Raw genomic sequence first — 25912 nt, forward strand, 5'->3', positions numbered from 1 at the left:
CACCTCTTCTGAACACGGGAATCATGTCAGGTCAACAAATGAGTCTTGCAGAAGACAAACTGGGGGCATCACCTTAAAAATTAAGACATGCCAAGAACAGCCTAGTAAGTAGTATTGTCCTGTGAGTTCAGACCAGTAAGATAACTAATAAGGAGCATTTTAAGTGCTGATTATATACAGGCTCATGCAGCCTCTCCTTTAACCCTTACAACTCCATGAAGCAGATACTCTCGTTTTTCTGTTACGGGTCCCAAAGCTGAAGCTTAGAGAAGTTTGATAGTATCTAATACATAGTTGAGGCAGGGCTTATTTTTAACCTTGATCTCCCCTTTACTGACAGGAAACGGAAAGGACTTGCATAGCTGTTGGAAAGAATAAAATTGTCATTTTACATGTGATTATTTACCCAGAAAAAATGTAAGACTAAAGACTGTTAAAGTTACTAACAATATGATGAAGTGACCAGATACAGGATAATGGTATACATTTGTGGTGTTCCTATATCCCAGCAGTAGTGGTTAGGAAAGCCAATGGGAGAAAAATCCTTTTCATAAAAACTGAATTTAAAAAAAACAGAGGGAAATAACTTTAGCAAAATTTGTAGGATCTGTATGTGAAAGCCACATAATGTTAGACATGCAGACTAAATGGAGAGAGAGTCTGTTTTTGAATGGGAAAACTTAATGCTATAAGAGGCTTCCCAAATTAATGTGTAGATGAAAATAAATCACATTAAAATCTCAATGGACTCTTGATACCTGAAGAAGTGATTTAAATCTCATCTAGAAAGATACAGTGGGAGAAGGAAAAACAAAATAACAACGTAAAAAGTGTCTGGGGGAGAAAAACTTCACTCCCCTGCCCATACCAGATCTTATAGATACTAATTTGTTTAAGGTTTTTTTTTTATTTATTTTGAGAGAGACAGAGCATGAGCAGGGAGGGGAAGAGAGAGAAGGCGGCAGAGAATCCCAAGCAGGCTCCTGCACTGTCAGCACAGAGCCCAAGGCGGGGCTCAAACCCACGAAACAGCAAGATCCTGACCTGAGGTGGACACTTAACCGACTGAGCCACCCAGGCGCCCCATATGGTGTATTTTAAAATATCAGTAATCAAGCCAACAGGAACTTGAGCTGAGACATAAGGGAGCCCGTTGTACTATTCTTGCTACTTTTCTGTATGTATGAAATTACATCAAAATAATGAATAATATTATGTTAAAACATCAGCACCTGTGCCTGTTATACTGTGGAGACTAACTGGGTATCTCTGCATGCATTCCAACTCCAAGGTCCCTGGGAGGGAGCAGGAATGTGGAGTGGCCACTTGGTGGTCAGCAGTCATTTGCTGGTTGGAGGTAGGGGACAGTTCCTGAGGGGACAAGACTGGAAGTCATTGCAACAGTGTATCTGACGAGGCATGGGGGACCAAACCCTCACTGGGCTACAGCTCCATATTCAGGAGCGAAAGCAGAAACTCCACCTTCTCCATTTCTGTGGAGAATGGAGGCCAGCAAGTCCACTTTCACAGTCACTGCTGAGTCTGGGACCCTCTCTGGTCTCGGTGGCAACAAACAGAACCTCAGTGAGATGACTCGGGTGGAGGATGGGAGAATGGACAGAGGGGCAGCCGTGTAGGCAGAAAGATGGACTGGCCAGGGGATAAGCCTCCCTAGATGGCAAGGGAGTTTTGAACTTTTGACCGTGACCCTGCGAAGTTCGATTTCCTTCAAAGTCCCCCGACTCCTGCACCTGCAGGTGACAACACCTGTTGGCCCATCATGCAAACCTGCCCGCACCGCCGTCTCACCCAGCTCCTGTGGGGCACAGGAGACACCCCGGGGGCATCTTCCAGCATATGCTTCAGGCCCCTTCAGGAGGGAGGCTCGGAGAACAGGGAAGGTCACTCTGGGACGCAAGGGAGGTGGAAGCCAGGCCGGCGGCCAGCTCACAGGAGCGGCCTGGCCGGTGCAGCGCCCCAGGTCCCCTGCCTCCCTGCTGTTCCCACCCAGCTATCTCCCAACTCCCGTCTGCTCTTCCCCTCTCTCTCTCTCCCTCTCTCCCTCTCGCTGACTCTCCTGCCAGGATCATCTCACTGCCTGTTCCTTGGATCCAGCCTTCCTGCCATCATCTCAAAAGGCAGGTCTGGGTGAGCTGGGACGGACTGTCCTGCTGGGCCCACACCTGGACGGGCCGCCCCACCCCCACTGCCATCGCCCTATTCGCTGCCCGTGGGCTCAGTCGGCTGTGCCTGTGCAGAGGGTCCTGGGCACCACCAAGGCAACGCCCCTGCACAGAGCCCCCGTCAAGACCACTCCGTTTGCGGTGACTCAGGACACCAACACTGTCTCTGGAAGACAGGCCCTCAGAACCCGCTCTAACACTTGGAAATGCCTTACTTTAAAGTGGTTCTGGGACAAGCAACCAACCAACTCAACACTTCACTCCTGCGACCCTCCGCCAGGCAGGAGGGTCAGGGCACACCCGTCTGCTTCACCCTTCTATGTCAGAATGCAATTTAAAATGTGTAGCACTCAAACAGAACTATTTTAGATGGCCAAGAGTTACTGTTTTAGAATAAACGTTTTTAAAAGAAAGTCGAACCCGCAGGATCGACTCCTGTTATTCCAAATACTTGGCTCAAATGCTGAAAACGACGACAGGCTGATACTGCGGCTCAAAGACAGAACACACTCTAACCAGAGCGGCTTGCGATCAAGCAGGCGGCCTGCCGTGGCACCGATCTAGGAGACGCAGGGTGCCCGTCTGTCTATGATGCCGGCCAAAACAATCCCGTGTGATGACTGCAGTCTGTTTTCAATCCTTCACACTAATACAAATCTGAATGCTCACAACTGCAGATGGTAAACACTGTTGTTACAGACGCCAGAATCCTTCCAGATCTGACTCTGTACACTCTGGCCCATCGGCTCTTCCTCCCAAATTTAATCTCAGCCTATTCTAAAATGAACTCTTCGTGTCAACTTTGATTAAAAAGACCACCTTTGGGGGGGGCGCCTGGTGGCTCAGTTAAGCATCAGACTTCAGCTCAGCTCACGATCTCATGGTTTGTTGATTTGAGCCATGACGGGGTTCTTGCTGACAGCTCAGAGCCTGAAACCTGCTTCAGATTCTGTGTCTCCCTTGCTCTCTGCCCATCACTGCTTACGCTGTGTCTCTCTCTCTCAAAAATAAACAGTAAAAAAATTTTTTTAATAAAAAAGTGAAAAAAATGCCACCTTTGGGACTTTAGGTTAAATGTAGTAAATGTTTTGGGGCGCCTGGGTGGCTCAGTCGGTTAAGCCTCCGGCTTTGGCTCAGGTCAGATCTCACGTTCGTGGGTTCGAGCCCTGCATCGGGCTCTGTGCTGACAGCTAGCTCAGAGCCTGGAGCCTGCAGCCTGCTTCCGGTTCTGTGTCTCCTTCTCTCTCTGCCCCTCCCCCTCTCATGCTCTATCAAAAATAAATCAAACATTAAAAAAATTTTAAAAATAAGTAAATAAATGTAGTAAATGTTTTAAACACAACACATTGATCTCTGCTTCCTCCCCAACCCTTCCCACTCTAAAGGCTACAAAGAATTAAAAAAGGAATAAACCAACAAAAAACAAATCAGAAGGAATAAACCCACAAAGAGAACAAAAGAGATCATGGCCAACACTATCAAGAAAACTCTTTGGAAGCTGGACAAATGGTAACTAACTTCAACCTCTGCTTCTCTACTCCATTAACAGCCTGCAAAGGAATAGATGAGGGGCGGTGACAGAATTCAACCACGAAGACACTCCTTCTTCCCAAATCTTGGCAATTGGAAACAATGGGTTTCCTGTATGTAGCAGCACTGAACAGGTAAAAATTTGAATGTATACAAAATGGGGAGGAGGGGGGAGGTTAGGGGAACTGGGGTGGGGAGGGAGTCCAGACCCCTTCCATGAATGTAGCTATTGTTACTGTTAAGGCAATTTTCTTGCTATTTACTTTGTGTCCCCTTATGGTTCCTCTTCTCCTCTTTTGGGAATTTTGAGTATTCCATTTTACCTTCACTAACGGCTATTTGGCTATACCTCTTAGCTTATTGTTTTGGTGGTTGCTCCGGAGAATTATATATGTATCCTGAACTCATCACAGCCTATGGTAATGTTACACCACCTCACATATAATGTAAGAACCTTACAAGAATGTAATTCCATTTCCACCCACTTCCATCTTTGTGCTATTCTTCCCCCCCCCCCGCCATACCAGGCACTTTACTGTCAGGTAAACTTGCCCTCGCCTTTGCTCATAGCCTTTTAACTTTTACTTAGACATAGTTCTAACAAGCATTCATTCCTAAGGTGTCTTCTTAGGCCAAAGTAACTTGGAAATAAAATTCAATAATCAATCATTTGTTATTGTGCAAAGCACAGGGGGAGGTCCTGCTTGACACTGGGGATCCATGAATGAGTTTCAAGGGAGTGAGCAACATGATCTCATTGGTCAGAGTAACTTGGGCTGTAGAGACCAGAGCCAGCCAAACTACCAGTGTGTTATAAAAGGAACAGCAAGATGGGAGAGATGCGTAAGGCAAGGTAAGGGGGAAGAGGCCCAGAGCTTCCAGAAGGATTACGGAATTCTCTTGCATTTCTATGTGTTCACCAACTTGGCGGCTCTCCAAACCCCGTCCTTTTGGGGTTTTTTGAAGGCTTCATAATATAGGTATGACTGAGCTCCATCTGAAGCCTTTCTCTCCTGCGCTATCCTTGAAAATATTTTCTTTCTACATGTGACGCTGTTATTCAGTAATCTTTGTAAATTGGTTCTTTCAACCAAGTTCCCCGATACTTCCTTCCATTGGGAGGGGTTAAATACAACAGCCTAGACAATTCCTGGAAGGCAAAGCATCTAGAACCACTATTCCTTCTATCATAAAAGTGTTTCTTCCACCTTTATTCTATTTTTGGAAGAGCAGTCAATACCCTCTTTTAAAAACGGAAAGAGAATATGAACGCAGTGTCAGATTTGCATAAATGAAGTAACATAACATTATTAGTTCATTCGTCTTTCCATCAGAAGCTTGTTCAGAAAGTTGAACTTTTCCATTGGAACCTTGTTCAGAAAGCTGAAGGAGCCACATCTCTGAACCAGAAAAGAACATTTCGTACAGCAAAATAAGAGAGACATTTCAAACTAAAGAGTGATTTCATCATAAGGTTCAGATTTAAAAAATAACTTTGACACCCACTATCTTTGAGTAGTTTCAAAATTTAGTCTCAAAAATTCTCTATTTTCAAAGGCAGAGAATGAGAACAGAGAACCTTTTAAGTAATTATCAAAGAAATCAAAAGCATCAAAACTTGGCTCTGAGTTTTCCAAGACCTGACAACTAGTGGTTACAAAATTATTTAAATTTTAATTATATGAAAATTAACCTCAAGTACTCTGATGTGGCTAAACAGGAAGGAAAGGAGATTTTTTTTATTTGGGCATACTCTATGAAATCTGGTGTTTGTGACCGGCCTGGTGGAATGTGTGGGAACAAGCTTCACATGCCAATGTCCTCCCCACACCTCTGTTAAAAAAGAAGGGCCAACAAGATCCCCAAAAGGAAGTTTCCAAACAAGCAAGATTATTCCATTCTCCCTTTCTAAAAAAACTGTTTAACATTTATTTATTTTTGAGAGACAGAGAGACAGAGCACGAGCAGGGGAGGGATAGGGAGAGAGGGAGACAGAATCTGAAGCAGGCTCCAGGTTCCAAGCTGCCAGCACAGAGCCTGACGTGGGGCTTGAACCCATGAACTGAGATATCATGACCTGAGCCAGTCAGATGATCAACCAACTGGGCCACCCAGGTGTCCCAATTTCATTCTCCCTTTAATGTGAATGTCTATGTGCCTCTCACGATCTGAAAATCAGAGGTTTTTCTGTTTCTTAGGTTTTTTGTTTTTTTAAATAAAGTTACTAGGCATACCTACTCAGGTTAATTTTTACAAATAATTAATGGATGATATTTTAGAAATTGGTTTATTTGGTCGAGTTTCCTACCAAACATTGTAGAACCTATCGTGCCCTCAACATGAAATCCAATAATACCTGGAACAGCTGGGTGGCTCCGTTGTTAAGCACCGGACTCTTGATTTTGGCTCAGATCATGATCTTGATGTTCCTGGATCGAGCCTTGCCCTGGGCTCCGTCAGGCCCGGAGCTGACAGCACAGAACCTGCTTGGGATTCTCTCTCTCCTTCTCTCTCTGCCCCTCCCCTGCGCGTATGCTCTCACTCTCTCTCTCTAAGACAGACAAATTAACTTAAAAGAAATCACATCAAGAAAAAAACCGGTTTGATTCAGACTACCTATTTTCTTGGAAATATGAAGTCAAGTCATGTGAACTAACCAAGAAAAATATCCATTATCCTAACTAACTTTTCCCATAGGATCTCTATGCTGAAAATAAAATATTTATCTTTAAACAGGAGACGGGTCCTTGTGTATCTTTCTACAAGAGAAAAAACTTACCAAAATAGTTTATTAGCCTTCCCACACTTAACCAAACCCCTTGGCATTCAGAGAGCTGCTGGGAATACACAGTGGAAATGAATGAAAAATGAGACACAGAAAAATGAGAGATTTAAAGACAAAAGGCCCAGATTTGGGGAGGGAGAGCTGCTGAAGGCCTGCAGTTTCAGGGTAAAGAGGGAGGGAACAGAAATAAATGTCTATTGGCAATATTTAAGCCAAAAAGTATTAAAGGATAACAGACTTTTGGTACTAAAATCCAAGAATGAAAATACAGGAAATCAATGAAATATTCTAAAATCTAAAAGCATAAATTCTTCACTGAGCTCCACAGACAAATCTTTTGGACCACAGAATTGTGTTAAAAATGTATTTAAAATTTTGAAGTTCTTTAAACATTAGCAGAGGATTGCTGCAATGTGTACATGTGCATGGATGGATGGATGGATGGGTAGATGGGCAGATGGATGGGTGGGTGGACAGATGCACAATGAATGCGTGGATGGATGCATGCATGCATAGATGGATGGGTGGATGCACGGGCGGACGGACGGATGGATGGATGGTAGGTAGATGGATGGACGGGTACACCATGAATGGGTGGAGGGAAGGATGGATGGGTGGACAGATGGACAGGTGTATGGGGAATGGACGGATGGGTAGATGGATGGATGGGTGGGTGGATGAACAGACAGAAATACAAAAAAGTTCAAAATATTTACTAACCATTCACTATTTGAATTTGCAACAACAATTCTCCCAATATGGCTGGGGAAATAGGTGATTTTTATTAAAGTCCAAGTAAGGAACAAGAGAAAAATATTTTTGAAGTGAGAATCTTTCTTTAATAACTATACTTCCAGAGAGCAATAAATACAGAAATTACAAGCAGCATAGGTAACAGTAATCTTTTCCTTAGCTACAGAAAGTACCTACTTTTATACAATTTAACAGGCAAACGTGTTTAACGAAAATCAGCGCTGAGGAAAAGCTACACGACAGAGGAAAATCATGAGGAAAATGAAACATCATTTGCTCCTGACTCGAATGGCCGGATTCCTACAGCAGGTGCTCTGAGCCGGGTAACGCGGGCAGGCTGGAGGCGGCAGGCCGGACGGCGCGCTCAGCTTCGGGCGGCCGCAGTCTGAGGTTGTTCCGACTGGAGCTGTTTACCAAGATACTCCCTGCAACGGCAGGAATAAAATCACAAGGGTCATTAGAATTTAGATGACAATGAATCTCTCAAAATCAAAGCACAATATTCAATGTCATCTGTACTTCTTTTAATATCTAAAAATTAGTAAAAGAGCTCAAGAAAACGAATCTTTTCCAGATCTGCAGAGTGCCCGCACTGTCTGAATGTGAAGCGCTCCCATTACCGTACACAAGTCGTGACGCGCCCAGACAGGACTGTGCACACACTTACAAGGCAGGTGTCTACTCCCTGTCTGGGTGCGAGTCTGGGTTACTGCTGTGCCACTTCTGCGATCTACAGAGTTCAGTGTCAACTGAAGCATGCCTCCACCTAAGTGTACTGATGCATGAGCAACAATCCCGCATATTAGTGAGTACAGGCATCGACACCTGGGGACGAAAGTAACGTCAAGATTCCCAACTTGTACCAGAGCTACTTTCTCTGCACCAACACAATCTAGAACCTTCACAGAGATGGCCATGCTGAGTCCTCAGAATCACCCCAGGAACAGAGAAGTGGTATTCTCATTTTATGGGGAGGGGGCACCGTGGCTTAGAGCAACGGCTGCTGAACTATTTAGGTCACATTCTGCTGCAGGAAGCGAACTGAATGCATACCTGCAGTGGGGGCGTGGTCAGCTCTTAGTTACATACAGTTACATACAGGCGTCACGGCCAATTCCAGGACAAAAACCCATTTCTTTCCCACGTTCCTGTGAAAGACTAGCCCAAGCTGTTGTGTCTGAACAGAAGACATGCTGTGAGGAACAGTTTGAAGAGTCCTCGCTATGGAGAGGAGAGGGCACGGGTTCTGGATAGAGACCTGGGCTTATGTTCCAGCTGCACCCCTCAGGGACGCACTGGTCCCAGCGGCTGTGGACACCTGCCGGGCACGAGGTACGGGCACACAGTGTCATCTCCTCAACTCATCAGCTGGAACCCAACCTCTCCTCGTCTGAGCACCTCCAGGAAACGACCTACGGGGCCACCAGCATCCACCAGCAAACGTGAGCTTGCCGTTGTCCACGGAGGCACAGAGAGAGGGGAGGGAGGCGACCCAGGGGTTTACTGTGCTGCGCCTCGTTCACTGTCACGGCCTTAGCCCAAAGCCATCGAAGCTGTGAAGCAAGACTGAGCAAAAGCAGCAGCATTCAGAATGTGAACCAGCAGGAACTCTGCGGACTGGCGTAGGTGACGTGCCCGGGACCCCCAGATGTCTCACGAAGGTGACGTGGTACTGAGAACACGACAGAGCTGACGGACCCCTCCTACAGCATGAAGCCGCTTGATGTGCTCTTCTTACCCTTACACGAAAGCTCTTATCACTGATTCACCAGGTACGCGTGTCGGATTAGGACACGGAATCTTTTCTCGTGTCTTGGAGCTGTCCTGACACGATGCGGACAGCGGGGGCCTGTTCTCAACCCACCTAAGTCAGTAGTTCCGTGCGGCTCCTGCACGGGGAGAATGGAGACCATCAATACATGTCCTCAGGGGGAAAAGCATGAGTTTATGGTCACTACCAACGCCGCCACTCTGGGGAGGCCTGCAGCGAGGACCGTGTGTGACCGCACACGTTTGCTGTGCTGTGCTGTGGGGGAGGGAGAGACGAGGGGTCCAATACAACACGTGTTACACAACTTCCAGATCCTATATGTTTTCCTGCGCGGCCTAAGGAATTACGCCTGAAATCAGACCTGCTTCACTGGGCCTTCAAATATTCCAGTTTTAAAAGTGAGCCTGTTCAGCATTAAGGGGCTGCAGACTCTGCCACCCCAAAACATGCCACTTTGGTGTACTGACGACTTTGAGCTGCAGACACCTGAAGACAGCACGCGCAGGGACAGGCTCTCTCTGAATCCCCCTGAAGTCCAGGAGGAGTCGGCACCCAGGGAGGGCCGACTCACGGGAGAAGTCCACCCCGCACCCAGACAGACCCTTCTCTTCCACCCGTCCGTCTCAGGGTCCGCCCATCTCTCCTAAAAACCACTCACTCTCCCTGAGAGGCCTACACCCCACTCCTTTTTCTCTATCAAGACAGAATTTAACCCTGAATTTTAAAGCTACATCTTTAAGCTACTCATTTTTCCTGGGTATCTCCCATGTGTGCATGAGAGATACGTGTTAATCAACAGTTTTTCTCGTGTTAACCTGTTACTTGTTACAGGGTCTCAGCTGAGAACTCAGAAACGTAGAAGGGAAATTATTCCCCCCACCCCCTCTGAGAGTGATTTCTTAGAAAACATTTTAAAATCTACCTAAAGATGCCAGGCCACCCTCAATTACAGTACGCTGTGGTTCCTTCAGTAAAGGACCAACGTGCAGGACCAGGGTGTAGAAATGACACGAGAACTGAGCAGAGCCCTCCAGAGCTCAGCGCTCAGAACCGCCCAGTGACGGCCAAGGGTCCGGCTGGATCTGGGCGCAGGCAGTGGCCCCGCCTGTCGGCTCCACCCCTTTCGGAGCGAGAAGGGGGCTCCATTCCCAATCCGGATTTAGCTGACATTCAGGGGATAAGAGTGAATACTTGGAGGTAAAAAAGATAATGGATTTCTTCATAAAAAAAAGACATCACTAAAGAGTAAAACAACAACTTGGAGTTGATCTGGCAGACAGTTTAAAGTCACGTCTGGGCCCTGGGTAACTGTTTTGAGCGGCGGACGCTTGACTTTAGCTCAGGTCATGATCTCACGGCTGGTGGATGGAGCCGCTCGCTGGGCTCTGCGCCCACAGCACGGAGCCTGCCTGGGGCTCTCCCTCTTCTCTCCTGCCCCTCCCCTGCTCGCAAGCTGGTGCTTTCTTGCTTTCTCCCAAAATAAATAAACTTAAAAACTAAGTAAAAATAAATAAAAGCATGTTCAACCATGGCTTCTTCCCAATGGCCTTCGGGGCCCTTGTTTTTCCTGGTCAAGGCCGTTGTTATGGATGACATGCTCCACTACACTCTCATTTTCGTCACACACAGTGGCCCTGAGGCATTCCACCTGGGTGCCGGGAACACAGAAACTCAGGGCCTGCTTCACGTCTGCGAGCTAAGACTTACGTAATTTAAGATTTAGACGAAGGGCGAGAGCCCATGAAGGGCTCAGCTGGGAACGTGTGTATTAAGAGCCCCAGACAGAACTCTGCAAGCCTGAACTGTAGGTCACAAAATGCCAAAAGTCTAACAGAAGAGCCCAGATGGGATCCATGGTAAGAAGAATTCAATCTCCTCCTCAGGCTTCCTTGAAATTACTGTTTGCAATGGCACACGAGTTGTTAAAATATCAGAGAGAGCAGAACTGAGGCTCAAGTGAAAAAGGGACTAACTGCAGAAAAATGAATCAGCTTACGTACAAAGCTCTGGAGAACATCTACTCCTCTGGAGTCGGCTTGTGACATGATATAGCCTATTTCCCTGCATCTAATGGTAACATGTAGTCAACTAAAAGATTCAGAGTTGGGAGAGAGAGGGAGGCAAATCATGAGAGACTTTTGAACGCAGAGAACAAACTGAGGGCTGAGGAGGGAGGGGGCATGGGGAGGGGGTGATTGTCGTGGAGGGAGGCACTTGCAGGGAAGAGCACTGGGTGTTAAATGAAAACCAACTTGGTAATAAGGTATTTAAATTAAATAAATACATAAATAAATAAAAAGATTTTTACTAAAAAAAAAAAAAGATTTCCAAGATTCCCCCAAGCCTGCCTCTGAAAGCCCTGTGACCGCCGCCAGAGAGAGACCCCTGGGGCTGGGACACAGCCCCGTCCACGCCCGGTTACAAGCCACCAGGGAAACCTGCCTGCAGGCGTGCCCGCCCGGTGTGCTCCTATCTCACAACATCTCTTCGAGGTGAGTGTTATCTCCACTTACAGGGGAGGGAAGAGAGCCTCCGAAACGGCCAAGAACGTGCTTAGGGACCAAGTGAGCACGTGGACCGGCCAAGGCTCAGACCCCTTTCTCTTTACACTGTGAAGCTGCCTAACCCCCAACCCAGTAAGAGCCCTAAAAAGTACAAAAAGTAGCCACTGTTCCTAATTTTACAGATTAGAAAATAAGAAGAGGAGATGAACAGATTAAGGTACCATTACTGTCAGGCAAAAGGAAAAATAATCATGGATTTTATTTCAAGGGATTATAATGCATCTATAACAAATGATTCAAGAAGAATTATTTTAAATGAATTAACCTACATAACTGAGTCATTCTATACATGAAGATCAATAAAAGACTAAAAATTCAACTTATAATTCACTCAGAAAGTACCCGATTTGTGCCAGAAAGCCACAGGAGTTTGGCATTAAATCTTTGCTTTTACGACCTAGGAAGCAAAATCTGAGAAGCATAATAATTTTCTCCTCTAACTTCATCCACAACGTAGACCATTTGGGATTCCAAATCTCTGAAACTGAAAAAAATTAAAAGTCTGAAGACCTACTCCCCCTTAAAAAATTCCAAGCACAAAATCACTCACAAAAGAGACCATGCTGCACGCTGAGAAAGTGTTAACACTTGATTAGAAAGACCTGTTTCTCAACAGGTGGTGTTGGGAGGGCTGGACAGCAACATGAAGAAGAATGAAATTAGACCACTTTCCTACACCATTCACAAAAATAAACTCAAAATGGATAAAAGACCTGAATGTGAGACAGGAAACCATCAAAACCCTCGAGGAGAATGTAGGAAGCAGCCTCCTAGACCTCAATTGCAGCAATCTCCTAATCAACACATTCCCAAAGGTAAGGGAATTAAGAACAAAAATGAACTACTGGGACCTCACCAAGATAAAAAGCTTCTGCAAGGCAAAGGAAACAATAAAAAAAACTAATAGGCAACCAACAGAATGGGAAAAGATAGTGGCAAATGGCATATCAGATAAAGGGCTAGTATCCAAAATCTACAAGGAACTCACCAAACTTCACACCCACAAAACAAATAACCCAGTGAAGAAATGGGCAGAAGACATGAACAGACACTTCTCCAAAGAGGACATCCAGATGGCCAACAGGCACATGAAACAATGCTCAACATCACCCATCACCAGGGAAATACAAATCAAAACCACACTGAGATACCACCTCACACTGGTCAGAGTGGCTAAAATGAACAAATCAAGAGACTATAGATGCTGGCTAGGGTGTGGAGAGACAGGCACCCTCCTGCACTGTTGGTGGGAATGTAAACTGGTGCAGCCGCTCTGGAAAACAGTGTGGAGGTTCCTCAAAAAATCAACAATAGAACTCCCCTATGACCCAGCAATAGCACTGCTAGGGATTTACCCAAAGGATACAAAAGTGCTGATGCATAGGAGCACATGTACTCCAATGTTCATTGTGGCACTTTCAATAGCCAAATCATGGAAAGAGCCTAAGATGTGGTATATATATATATATATATATATATATACACCCCCACAATGGAGTACTGCATGGCAATGAGAAAGAATGAAATCTGGCGATTCGTAGCAAAGTGGATGGACCTCGAGGGCATCATGCTAAGCAAAATAAATCAGGCAGAGAAGGACAGATACCATATGTTTGTACTCATAGGTCAAACAGGAGAAACCTAACAGAGGACCATAGGGAGGGGAAGGGGGGAAGAGAGCTGGAGAGAGAGGGCCACAAATCATGAGAGACTACTGAATACTGAAAATGAACCAAGGGCGGAAAGGGGGAGGGGGAGGAGGGAAGGAGTGATGGTCATGGAGGAGGGCACTTGTGGGGAGAAGCACTGGGTGTTATATGGAAACCAATTTGACACTAAACTATTATTTAAAAAAAAAAAAAAAAAAGGAAAGACCCGTTTCATTCTCTTGTGTCGATGGCCATAAAAGATCTATACTCCCGCCGTCTATCATAATACTGAAAAATGGCTTTCCGGTTCCTGAGAAAGCAATGCAGGGCTTGAAAGCAGCAGTCCGGAGATGACATTAGCTTTCTACCATCCATGCTACCAGCAGCCAGGGTGCCAAGGAGCATCCACCTGGCGTGGAGTAACTCCTAGAGGCGAAAGGCCTTGACCATGTTACAAATGAGTGTCACACCTTCACTATATTCAAGGCTGTTTAACCAATCAAACATTTTTATTCTTTCTCTAAAATGGTAGTTACAAAAAGAAAAAACCCATAGTTGAAGACACTGACTGTGACAGTCAACATGCTTTGCCCACATAATTTAAACAACACATGGTACCTGCATCTATATAATTCGGTGCCAGGAAAAAGTGATTTTCTCCCGACGAACATATCAATCTATGAAAACTACAGTCTCTGCTATTTTCCTTTTTCCCTTGGCTGCCAAAAAATCGCAGGAGGAAATCCACTGTTACTATCATTTTTGTATTATTTTCTTTAGTCTCCTTTTGGTGTATAAATTTTCATAATTAAAATTATAAAGGACCTAGCATTCTATATATCACATGTTTCTGTGAGTTTATTAGAATAATTATTAAAACTACAATGAAGTCATAGTTGTACTTCTCTTAACTTTTGCCTATCCTGTTGGAAAGTGACTGGATATAATATAACCCTTTTCCTGATGTATGGAAACAATTTCTTTGAAAATATGAACTTTATATTGGCTTGCAACACAGATTTCTATTTGGTAAAGAGAAAAAGTAAAATGTGATTTTCTATTCTGGCCTTTTTTTTTCTTAATGCTAGTTCACTATAGTTAGAAGTTCACTTAGTCTCCCAGCTTTTATCAGGATCATATACAAAGCAAAGTCTGTTTTTATGAACTGATTTTCCTATGTAACTACTAAACTGTGTAAAACCTCACAGTGCCCTCTGCTCTCGGCATCTAGCTGAGACAGACACAGTTAAAACTCCACACTTAAGAACATACACACTGTCTGCAATACTTTAAAGATCTCCACGTAGGAATAGTGGTCACCACACCTCGTACCATCTCCTAGGGCCTGCTGCTTGCTAAGAGGCACTCCACTGGCTGCTTGACATTGATTTTATTTATTCTCCACAATAATATTCATAAAAGCTCCAGAAGAGCCCCATTTTTACAGAAAAGGAACTGGAGTTTAGCAATGAAAATGACATACTGTAATGTCAGGCTAACTAGTTAGTGGCACAAGGGTATTTGCATACAAATCTGTCTGATTTAAAAATTCGAGTCTTGGGGGCGCCTGGGTGGCTCAGTCAGTTGAACATCTGGCTTCGGCTCAGGTCATGATCTCACGGTTCATAGGTTCGAGACCCGCATCGGGCTCTGTGCTGACAGCTAGCTCAGAGCCTGGAGCCTGTCTTCGGATCCTGTGTCTCCCTCCTCTCTCTGACCCTCCCTGCTCACGCTGTCTCTGTCTCTCAAAAATAAATAAAACATCTAAAAATTTTTAAATAAAATAAAATAAAAACTCGAGACTTAATTGCTATATAATACCGCCTGATGGCGCACTATCTACCCCCGACCAGCTGAGGACACATTACTGTGACGATGGGAGAATAAAAAGCTGAAGAACGTCACAATGTGACTCCTCCGTTTACTTCTCAAGTGTATTTCCAAGATCACCAGCTATTTCATTTTCTAATGGCCTCTAAATTCAAAGATTAATAGATTCACAATATCTCTAAAGAGGCCAGTGATTCTAAAAGCAGAATCTATTCATGTGAGTTCTGGTCTTAAGAAACAAAAATGTACGTTTTAAAAGCAACTGCATTAGAGTCTATCATAAAAGCAATTTAGACAAAATTTGCAATAACAAAGTTACTTTTCACCCAGGAATTCCAACAATCAAATCATTTTAAGCTAGCTAAAATCTAAATATCCAGAGTTTATCTCTAGCTTATTTTCAAGAAGGGTCCCTCTTTACCCATTACCAGCACGTTATCATTAGATCAGCAGCGTCTAACGCGTGGTCTCATTTTTCTAATGAACGGTCATGATATGCAATGCACTGAGCTGCTCGAAGCTTCGGGAGGCAGCAGACACACCTTTCATCTTTTCTTCAAATGTTTACTTATTTTTGAGAGTGCACGAGCACGCGCAGGTGAGCAGGGCCTCACAGCAGAGAGAGAAGGGGACAAAGGATCCTAAGCGGGCTCCGTGCTGACAGTAGAGAGAGCCAATGCGGGCTCGAACTAAGAAACCGTGAGATCGTGACCTGAGCCAACGTCAGAAGCTTAACTGACTGAGCCACCCAGACGCCCCCATTTTATCTTTTTTTTTTTAAGGTTTGTTTTTTAGAACAGTTTTAGGTTCACAACAAAGCTGAGAGGAAGGGACAGAGATGTTCCATATAGGCCCAGCCGAGTCACATACACCGCCTCCCCACTGTCAACACCCCACACTGAGCGGTACAGTTGTTACCGTGGATGAAACTGCATTGACACAGGATAGTCATCCCAAGTCCACTGTTCACCTCGGGGTTATTCTTGGTGCTGTCCACTCCATGCCTTTGGATGAGTGTGTGATGACATTTATCATCCCCATAACCTCAAATCCTCTGTGCTCCAGCTATTAATCCCTCCGTCCTTCCCCATAGGACCGATCTTTTCATTATCTCCATAGCTTTTCCTTGTCTAGATGTCATAGGGCTGATTTAGACAGTATGTAGCCTTTTCAGATAGGCTTCTTTCACTTAGCAATACGCATTTCAGGCTTCCTCAGGCCTTCTCATGGCTCGAAAACTCGTTTCCTTATCTGATAATAATGCTGAATAATATTCCATCGTCCGGAGGTACCATACTTTGTCTATCGGTTCACCTACTAACGGATACCTTGATAGCTTCCCAATTTGGGCAATTAGGAATAAAGCTGCTCTAACTCTCCCTGTGGAGGTCTCTGTGAGGACTTAAGTTTTCAATTCCTTTGGGGAAATACCAAGATGTACAATTGCTGGATCATATGGTAAGAATACATTTAGTTTTAGAAGAAAAACGCCAAGCGGTCTTCCAAAGCGGCTGACTATTTTGCATTCCTACCAACAACAAAGGGAGCTTCTGTTACCACACACCCTGGCCCGCATTCGGTGTTGTCAGAGTTCCAGATTTTGACTAATCTAATAGGTGTGTAGTGGTATCTCATTTTTGGTTTAATTTTCACTTCCCTGATGACATGATGCACAGTATCTTTTCATATGTTTATTTGCCATAAGTGTATTTTCTTTGGTGAGGTGTCTATTAAGATCTTTGGCTCATTTTTTTACTGAGGTTGTTTTCTTATTGTTGAGTTTTAAGAATTCTTTGTATATTTCAGATAATAGTCTTTTATCAAATGTGTCTTTTGCAAATATTTCCTCCCAGGCTGTGGCTATTCTGCTAATTCTCTTGATGTTTTTCACAGAGCATAAGTTTTTAACTTAAGTCCACCTTCTCAATCATTTCTCTCACTGTACCTGAAAAGGTATCACCTAGGTCATCTAGGTTTTCTCCTATGTTATCTTCAAGGAGTTTTATAGTTTTGCATTTTACATTTAGGTCTATGATTCATTTTGAGTTAGTTTTTGTGAAAGTTGGATTCATTTCTGCACGTGGGTGTCCTGTTCATCCAGAACCATATGTTGAAGAGACTATCTTTGCTCAATTGTATTGCCTTTGCTCTTTTGTCAAAGACCAGCTGACTGTATTTGTGGGGGTCTATTTCTAGATTCTCTGTTCTGTTCCGTTGCCCTGTCTATTCTTTTACCAATGCCACACTGTCTTGAATACTGTAGCTTTATAGTTGAGTCTTGAAGTCACGTAACGTCAATCCTCTAACTTCATCCTTCTCCTTCAATACTGTGTTGGCTATTCTCTGTTGAGCCTTTTGCTCTGCATATAAACTTTGGTATCCGTTTGTTGATGGCCACAAAACAACTTGTTGGGATTTTACTTTGGATTGCATGGAGTCTACAGATCAAGTTGAATCTATAGATCAATCTACAGGTCAAACGTTCTGTAGATGTCCCACAGTCTTTGGTTATTTGTTTTTTTTTTTTTAGTCTTTGTTCTCTTTTCTCTTTCCATTTAGGTTTTAGAGGTGTCTATTGATACTTCTTCGAGCTCAGATTCTCTCCTCAGCCATATCCAGTCTATTAACAAGCCCGTCAAAGGCATTCTTCATTTCTATCATAGTGTTTCTCAACTCCAGCACTTTTGTGTGTGTGGTCTTTCTTAGGATTCCTATCTCTCTGCTTACATTGTTCACCTGTTCTTGCATGCTACTTTATCCATTAGAGTCCTAGGCATAGTACTCATACTTGTTTAAAATTCCCAGTCTGATCATCTTGGCATCACTACTATGGCTGGTTCTGATGCTTACTTTGTCTCTTCGAACTGTGCCTTCTGCCTTTTGTTATGCCTTGTCATATTTTCTTGAAAGTTGGACATGATGTACCAGGTGAAAATAGCTCCTGTAAATAAACCTTTGGTAATGTGGCAGGACAGTGGAGGAAAGGGCAGTATTCTATCATCCTGTGATTAGATCCTGGTCTTTTAGTGAGCCACAGCCTCTGAACTGTGACCTTCACAGTGTTTCTCAAGGTTTCTTCTACGCCCTTGGGTGGCACAGGATGGCCAGAGTGAGCTCCATAGAGTTGGTTACTTCCCTTCCCCAGGCCAGCTGGACACTGATAATATCCCAGCAGGTAAGGCCCTCGTTAGCCAACTTACCCTGAGGGCAGGCCGTATGAAGAACAGAGTGCTCTGGCCTATGTCAGGGTGGTTCCCTCTCCTCGGCCTCTGCCAAAAGCCGGAGGGGTTTTTTACTGCAGGACATTTTAAAGATAATGGGGGCTAGTGGGATCCTGGTCTCGCTTGGGAGACAAACCTCAACGTATGGTAAGGACTCACTACAACTGGGTCTCCCTGGGGATTTTCTCCCTCAGCCGTGCCCACACTGAGCCTCCTGAAGTTCAGCACAGTCCAGGTTTTCTCACCCAAGTGCTGCTTCTCTCACTGGTCTCTCTTCCGGGTCCACTCCGGTGTGCCCGGGCTCCCGGTGTGTGCCCGTCTCCCCAATCCGGGGAGCTGCTGTTAGCCCTACGTCCTCCTTACTCTTATGGATCTAAGAAGAGTTGTTGAGTTTTCAGTCTGTTCAGCTTTTTACTTGTTTTAGGATGGATGGGACCTTCCAAGCTCCTTACGTGCAGAACCAGAAACCAGAAGTCATCCTAAATGACCACATTCCCTATAAATCTAGTGATGCGCCATTCAGTATGGGAGAAATGTCTGTGTTGCTACAAGGACTTTGAAGAAGAAAGTTTATTTTATATTAGTTATGAAAATAGCATATAAGCAAAGTCCATATTAAAGGCTTATTACAGACTCGTTTTTCTTGAATTATATTTGGAATATCAAGATTCTTAAGTGCATGAAAGTAGAGAGCATATCAATATACCTTCTTGAGTATCAGGTCAGTGCCTGGCATATTCTAAGATGTCAATAAGTGTTGAACGTAAAGCTGAAGAATCCTACTCCTCAGAAAAGTCAGAACCTGGAAAGAATGCCTTTTCCTCCTAACGAGAAATGGTCTGAAACAACAAATGAGACAAAGAGGCCAGCCTACCACACCTACCAGTTAAACCTACCAAACACTTCATAATCCAAACCAGTTCATTACTAGCAGAATGCTCAAATTTTAAAATTATTTTACATTTCAAATCAGAGTCTACTTATAACACAAGAAGGCTCAACTAAATCCGCAGTAAAGAAACAACATTTTAGAAGGCAAATTCAAAGTTTTAAAGATATGTAGTGGAAAGTGTATTAAATTAGCTCTATAATTAAGCTCGAAAGATCTCCTAAGCTGACAGAATTATTCTTTAGAGAACCATTTCTCCATAATATATGCAAAACTTAAAATAAACCAAAACATGTGGGCCAGTTGTTCCTCCAATATGAATTTATAATCGCCGGAAATGAATCTTAGAGCTATTTAGAGACTAAAGTAGATGATGCAAATTTAGAATACAACATGCAAGGAGATAAGAGGGTTTTGGTTCGCTTGCCTGGTTCTGTTTTGTACTAAGACTATCAACTGTAAACCCTGGGGGCACCGGCCTCCTGCCTCTTACCTTCCCCCCACATCCAACTGATCTCCAGTTTTACAGATTCTATTCTCTACAACCCCTGACATCCTTATAATCTACTGCCTGGCTTGAATCTGGAGTCTCCCTACCAGTGTTTTTCCCTCCAGCCCCCAAATCCACCAGCCCCCACTGTCTCTAAAATGACACTGTGATTACTTTTACTAACTTCTGTAGTTTTCTATGGTCTTCAGAAAGGAGTTCAAACCTAGCACAGCAAAGATGGTTCGTCCTGACCTGGCCACTACTATGTCTCCAACCATACTTTCAGCTTCATAACCAGACTTCAGGTGTCTGGAATCACTGGTAATTCCCCTCATGGGTCAGGATGACGTCAACATATGTGCAGACACGACTCTCTCACTGGAGTCCTCCCACCCTCTCCTCATCCCCTCCCCCCCTTCACTGGTTACTGCCTCCTACATCTGCCAAGAGCTTCTATATCCCTTCTACCCAGGCCTGCTCTCCACATGGCCATACAGCCCTTCCCCACAACGTCACAACGAAGCATGTGCTTGGCACACTCTGCTACAGGAGTGGTGTTACTTACTATCCGATGAACCGTCTAGCTTGCCTCCCCAAAAGTAACCAGTAAAATTAGCTTTGTTCAAACTTGGAAGTCCAATGTGAGTATTCTAAGAACATGATTACTGGAGCTACCAATCATCATCACCAACCTTCTCTGTTAAAAACTAGTTTTCAAATTAAAATGAATTTCATTTAAATAAAATCTATAACTGGCTATTTTTTTGGCCAACAAATCAGTAATCGTAGTATAAGTACTTTAGTGGTTTTATTTCATAAACATTTCAAACATCAAAACATTAAAAGCACTGGCAACGCCTACACCCTAAGAATGGCCAAATACTAACTTTCAAGGTATTACCAATAATTTTTCTAAAACTCTTAAAAGGAAGAAAGCATTTTAAAAGAACGTGAACCCCAAACATAATCACAGCCTCCTCAATTATCTATGCCTGTGGTAATAGGTAATATGGGTCCCAAAACAATAATCAAAATCAAAGTAGAGACTGATAATTTTAATACACAAGATTATACAGCAGATTTAACTTCTGGAAGAGAAACTTCTACTCATTCTCCAGTATCTTTGTTCTTGCCTTCTTCCTCAGTAATAGAACCGCTGAACCTTCGGAGGACATGTGATTTTTGTAAAGCCTCCATTTCCCAGTTCCTTTGTAGCGACATGACTGAGTACTGGCCAACAGGGATATGGAGAAGTGTTGGGGGGCAAGTTCCAGGCTGCTTTCAGTGCCCGGCCATCCACCACCACCCGTACAGTTCAGGACTGCCCACCCCGCCCCTTCGTGACAGACCGTTTAGAGCAAACATCGGTCGTGTCTCAACTACTGTTATTTTGGGTCTCTGTTACATCATTAGCTGAATTCATCCCTCCCGTTATTTCTCCTCGTGAATACAAATCTGAGTACCTATGCTAGACCCTAGAGGCGCACTGGCTTTGCCGGGGAGTGTGACGAGGGCAGTTAACCCGGCATGGAAAGCATGCCAACAGCTAACCTACAAACTTCAATAAATCCAGACAGATGCCAGAACTCAGATTTTTCCCCAATACTGAAATTCTGAAACGTCCCTCAACGTCCTGCTTCAATATGTGGCAGTCTCCGATTCCGCTGCCACCTGATGGCCCAGCGTTTACGTATTACCCTGTCTCACCCTCACCCACGCAGAGATGAGCAGAAAGGCTGACGGAGACATCACGCCGGAACTAACAAAATAAGGTTTAACCACCACCAAGACAGAAACCCTTGAGCACCTCAGAATATAGCAAATTGTGACCACGTAGTACTATTATCTATCCCGCGTGAGAAACTAGCACATTCTTCAAGACCAGTTAAGCAGAGACAGGAGAGCACAAAACAAAAACCGCTGGGGGAAAGAGCCAGAACGTGATGACTTGCTTTTATATTCTCCTTTGGTAGGAGTGCTGTTTCGTGCTGAATGCTAATCATGTTTCTAAAAGCATGATATTACGAGCAACCTGGTCTGACAAGCATGAACCACTGATAAGAAATCACTGAGCGGAGAAAACACAAAGCGGAATTTTTCATTAGCAAAATGGAGAGTAAATCAAAATTCTGTTTTCAACATTTCGAACCACAACTTCTACTCAAAACTATGACGAAAATCATTCTAGCAAATCATTCAGGTAAAAGAAACAAACAAACCACAGTACTCTCCTAGCTGCCTGTCCTCTCGTGTCCCTCCACAAACGCACACTCTTCCGAGAGTGTATATTCTGCTCTACAGGCAAACCTATACATTTGCTTTTATATTTAATAATCAACCTATGTGCCTATAATTTACCATATTTTCTCTAATTTCACATGAAAATAAGGTAAAAATCATTTCTCCAGGTTATTTTCTCCAAACTGGGAGCTCCGTGTTCTTGTCCCAAAGGTTCAAGGTGAAACTTTATTTCAGGAAACAAATGGCTCTCTATTTGTCACATATAGAAAGTCCATTCTTAGAGCCCCAATTTTTTAGGTATATATTTAATATTTTAAATCCAAGGTACTTAAATTTTTTTATTTCTATAGAGATAACAAGTCAACAAGGTTATAGTAAACCATGACTACCAAACTGTGAACAGATACCATTCTACCATGCTACCTAGAAGAGCTTCAGAATATTTAGAGAACAGAGGCCCGAACAACAAACATATTCTGCTATCACCCAACAAATAACTGTTGTCTACTTGAAATCCCAAAGCACTGAAATAATAAGAGAAGTATGAGAAACATTACTTCAAAGAGACGATAAATGAAAAAATTTGTTTTAAAAATGTATGCTAATAAATGATAAAACACAAAACATATATAGGTACTTGGGGGAATTAAAAACAGATCTTGAAACGGCCAGGTTAAAAATAACTACTTGTAAAAATACTTCTTTAGTTTCTTTAACGTTTATTATTATTTTTGAGAGAGAGAGAGAGAGCACACGGGCAGGAGAGAACCAGAGAGCAGGAGACAGGATCCCTAGGAGGCTCTGCAAAGTGAGTGCAAAGCCCAATGTGGGGCTCAAACTCAGGAACTGTGACATCATAACCTGAGCTGAAATCAAGAGGTGGACGCTTAACTGACTGAGTCACTCAGGCACCCCAACTACTTGTAAAAAACTTTTAACGGACATTTAATATAGGTTTTTAAGTGACTCTATTTAATATAAGTTACACAATTCATTTTCTTAACTTTGCCATTAAACGGGCAGAACAAACAAAATGATTAGTCAAAAGAGGAATCACCCACATGACTTGAGAAGCCAAGACACCCCCAAAAGAAGCCAACAGTCTTAACTTAATCTTTAAAATTTGAAGGCTGTGACAAGAGCTACCTTTACCTTATTATAATATTTATAACCCATATTTGCTCTACTGCTACCAGGGTTTGGGGAGATCCCTGCAGCAGCAATGGGATCATCACCCTAAACTTACATCGAGTCGGGAAATGAGGGTGGAAACGCATCTCTTTCTTCAACAAAGGGCCAGAACCAGCAGACGGTGATCAAATGAAGCAAAAAGAAGGGAAGGTCAGGCAATCAACCTCCTAGGGCTGATCCCCGAGGTCCCGTGTAGGAAAGGAGCTCCTGACTGGTGTGCAAGAGCCACATGTTGCCAGGCTTCCTGCACGACAGCCAGCGAGTGGGGGGAACAAAAGGAAAGAACACTGCTTTAATTAAATCAGTCAGCAAACGGCCTTGTCAAGCGCTGAAGCAATGGAGACAAAACAGCAAGGACCTGGAGGGGAAGGGAGGTGATCCACATTGACCGTGTGGGTGGTCGCTGACACGGACAACGGAGAGACGCAGGGGGGGGGGGCAGTACAGCAGTGTCATCGCAGCACCACAGCAAGGCGTCGCCCAATGTCTGGTTGAGAAGCGCCTTACTGCGCAGGTGTGACGGGGGAGCCCGCACCCGTCAGGCCCCGAGTAGGCTCACTCAGTAGCATGAGGGTGTGACAACCGCCTTGGAATCTGGAGTTACACGGACGCAGGTTCAAATCTAACTCACACGTGGGAGACCTGGGGCCGTCTCGTTCCTGCCCTTGTGCACCGGACCTCGTATCCATGGAAGGGAGAACAGTAACATCCATCTCGTAGACAGATGTGTGAGAATTTATAAGATAACGTACGTCCCTGGCTCCTGCCTCAAAAATGCCAGTTCTCCTCCGTCTGCTCTCTCCACAGCACGCTCAATAACCGGCAACAGTGTGCACACTCTAAACACTTTTAGAATTGGGTTGCTTCCGGGGGGCGCCTGGGTGGCTCAGCTGGTTGAGCATCTGCCTTTTGATTTAGGCTCCGGTCATGATCCAGGGTCATGGAATGGAGCCCCACATCAGGCTCCATGCTGGGGTGGAGCCTGCTTAAGATTCTCTCTCTCCCTCTCTCTCTCTCTCCCTCTCTCTCATACACACACACACACACACACACACACACACACACACACACACGTGCGCGCGCGGCTCAGTCGGTTAAGCGTCTGACTTCAGCTCAGTTCGTGGGTCTGAGCCCCGCCGCAGGCTCCCTGCTGCCAGCACAGAGCCGGCTTTAATCCTCTGCTCTCCCCCTCTGCCCCTTCCCACTTTACACACTCACTCCCACCCTCATATAAACATTAAAAAAAACATTCCCTCTCTCCCCCTCTGCCCCTCTCCCTGCTCACACACTGTCTCTGTCTCTAAAGCAAGAAATAAGAACGGTATTGCTTCCTAACCAGCACCTCATCCATCTTCAAATTAAGAAGTCTTCAACATAAGAAGTTAAATCTTTAGCGATGAGAAAAACACGTATTTGGCATAAGTTGGATACCTACCCTCCCCAATTTACTAATTCAATAAATATTTATTTGCTAAACAGGTTCAGACAAGAGTTTTAATCTCATCCAGAGAGGGGTACTGGCGGGAGGTCTGACAACCCCACTAAGTTACCTTTCCAAGGACCAGCCCCGCCAGCCTCTTCAGGGCCTTCCCTTCTTCCCTTCCTCCCTCCCTGCATTTAAGACATTTTTACACCAAAACAAATGATGATAACCAACAGCCAATGTCTACCCAAGCCCCCCGCTAAGCACTGTCCTCCCTCCTCCTCTCCTAAAGAAGCTTCTAGAAGGAACAACCACAGTGACGTTCTTTTCTTCTTCACCATCCCTGGGGCAATCTGCCCTTCGGAGGCCACCAAGGGCCCTCGCCCAGGGCTCCAGTGGTGGTCTTGCTGTCACATCCAAGGCAACCATTCATTCTTCCTCTTCCTGGCCCCCTCGCACTCTTACGCTGCCCACCACTGACTCAATCCTGCTTGAAACAGGCTCTCTTCCATTTGCTTCATAACAGCATATGCTCCCAATTTTCTCCTAATTTTGTAGCCATTTCTTCTTAGGATCTGTCCTTCACCCACCCCCACCCCCCTGTGCAAAATTCTACTCCTCTTCTGTCCATCCCTTAATATTTTTGTCTCATTTTCTGACAGTGGTTCTTCATATATATTTTGTATTTCTCCTTGGACACAATGCAGAGACGACATTTGCAGATCCAAAAAAATGAACTTCCTGCCATTCAAATCCTGTTTCTCCTTCATCAGGTAAAGGAGAGACAAGTGACGGAGGAGCATGCCCAGCAGGAAGCAAGGAACTGGGAGGCATGGGGCCACCCTGAGCCAGCTCAGTGCGGAGAAGCACAACTGGAGGCTCAGCTGTGCACCCCCCCACCCCGGGAGCAGCCAGCCAGGGCCACGGCCGAGTAGCCAGCCACACACGGAGAAACCCTGTGGCCCGAGAGGGACGGGAGGTGCAAAGGGCTGCTGCCTTGCTTCCTGCCAGCTTTCTGGTTCAGGTTTTGGTGACACTGTGTGACTTCACCTACTGCTGGCTTCTATGAGCTGCGCTGACATCCTTGTAACATATTTATAAGCTTGAGTCGTTTTTTATGTATTGCAAACAAACCATTCCTGGGGAAGCAGGGCACACACAGAAGTTCGTATCTGAGGCTATGAAGGTGCCTTCACTCTCTCACTACTGGAACCAGCACATCCCTGGTGTGCTCTGGCAGAGCCTTCTACAGCTAATTCGTTTCTATAATTTTATCAGTGATATTATTTCTTGTGCCACTTCTATTTAAACATGCGGCCTCTACTGACAATCTACAAAATCACTGCAAAGATTTTTTTTATTGTCACCTTAGCATAAATTTCTACCACCCTC

General features: G+C 44.5%; 1 protein-coding gene across 3 annotated transcripts in view; it reads right to left on the minus strand.

Moving 5' to 3' along the window:
* Positions 1 to 7257: 7257 nt before the first annotated feature.
* Positions 7258 to 25912, minus strand: part of ATP6V1H (ATPase H+ transporting V1 subunit H) — a 111974-nt gene continuing 93319 nt past the window's right edge. For all 3 annotated transcript variants that reach the window (XM_029923141.1, XM_029923142.1, XM_029923140.1), the window contains one exon: positions 7258 to 7676. In XM_029923141.1, the coding sequence (XP_029779001.1) occupies positions 7616 to 7676 (61 nt within the window). In that variant the 3' untranslated portion in view covers positions 7258 to 7615. The remainder of the gene's footprint in view (positions 7677 to 25912) is intronic.

The sequence above is a fragment of the Suricata suricatta genome, chromosome 15 (genome assembly GCF_006229205.1).
Source record: "Suricata suricatta isolate VVHF042 chromosome 15, meerkat_22Aug2017_6uvM2_HiC, whole genome shotgun sequence".
Lineage (NCBI taxonomy): Eukaryota > Metazoa > Chordata > Mammalia > Carnivora > Herpestidae > Suricata > Suricata suricatta.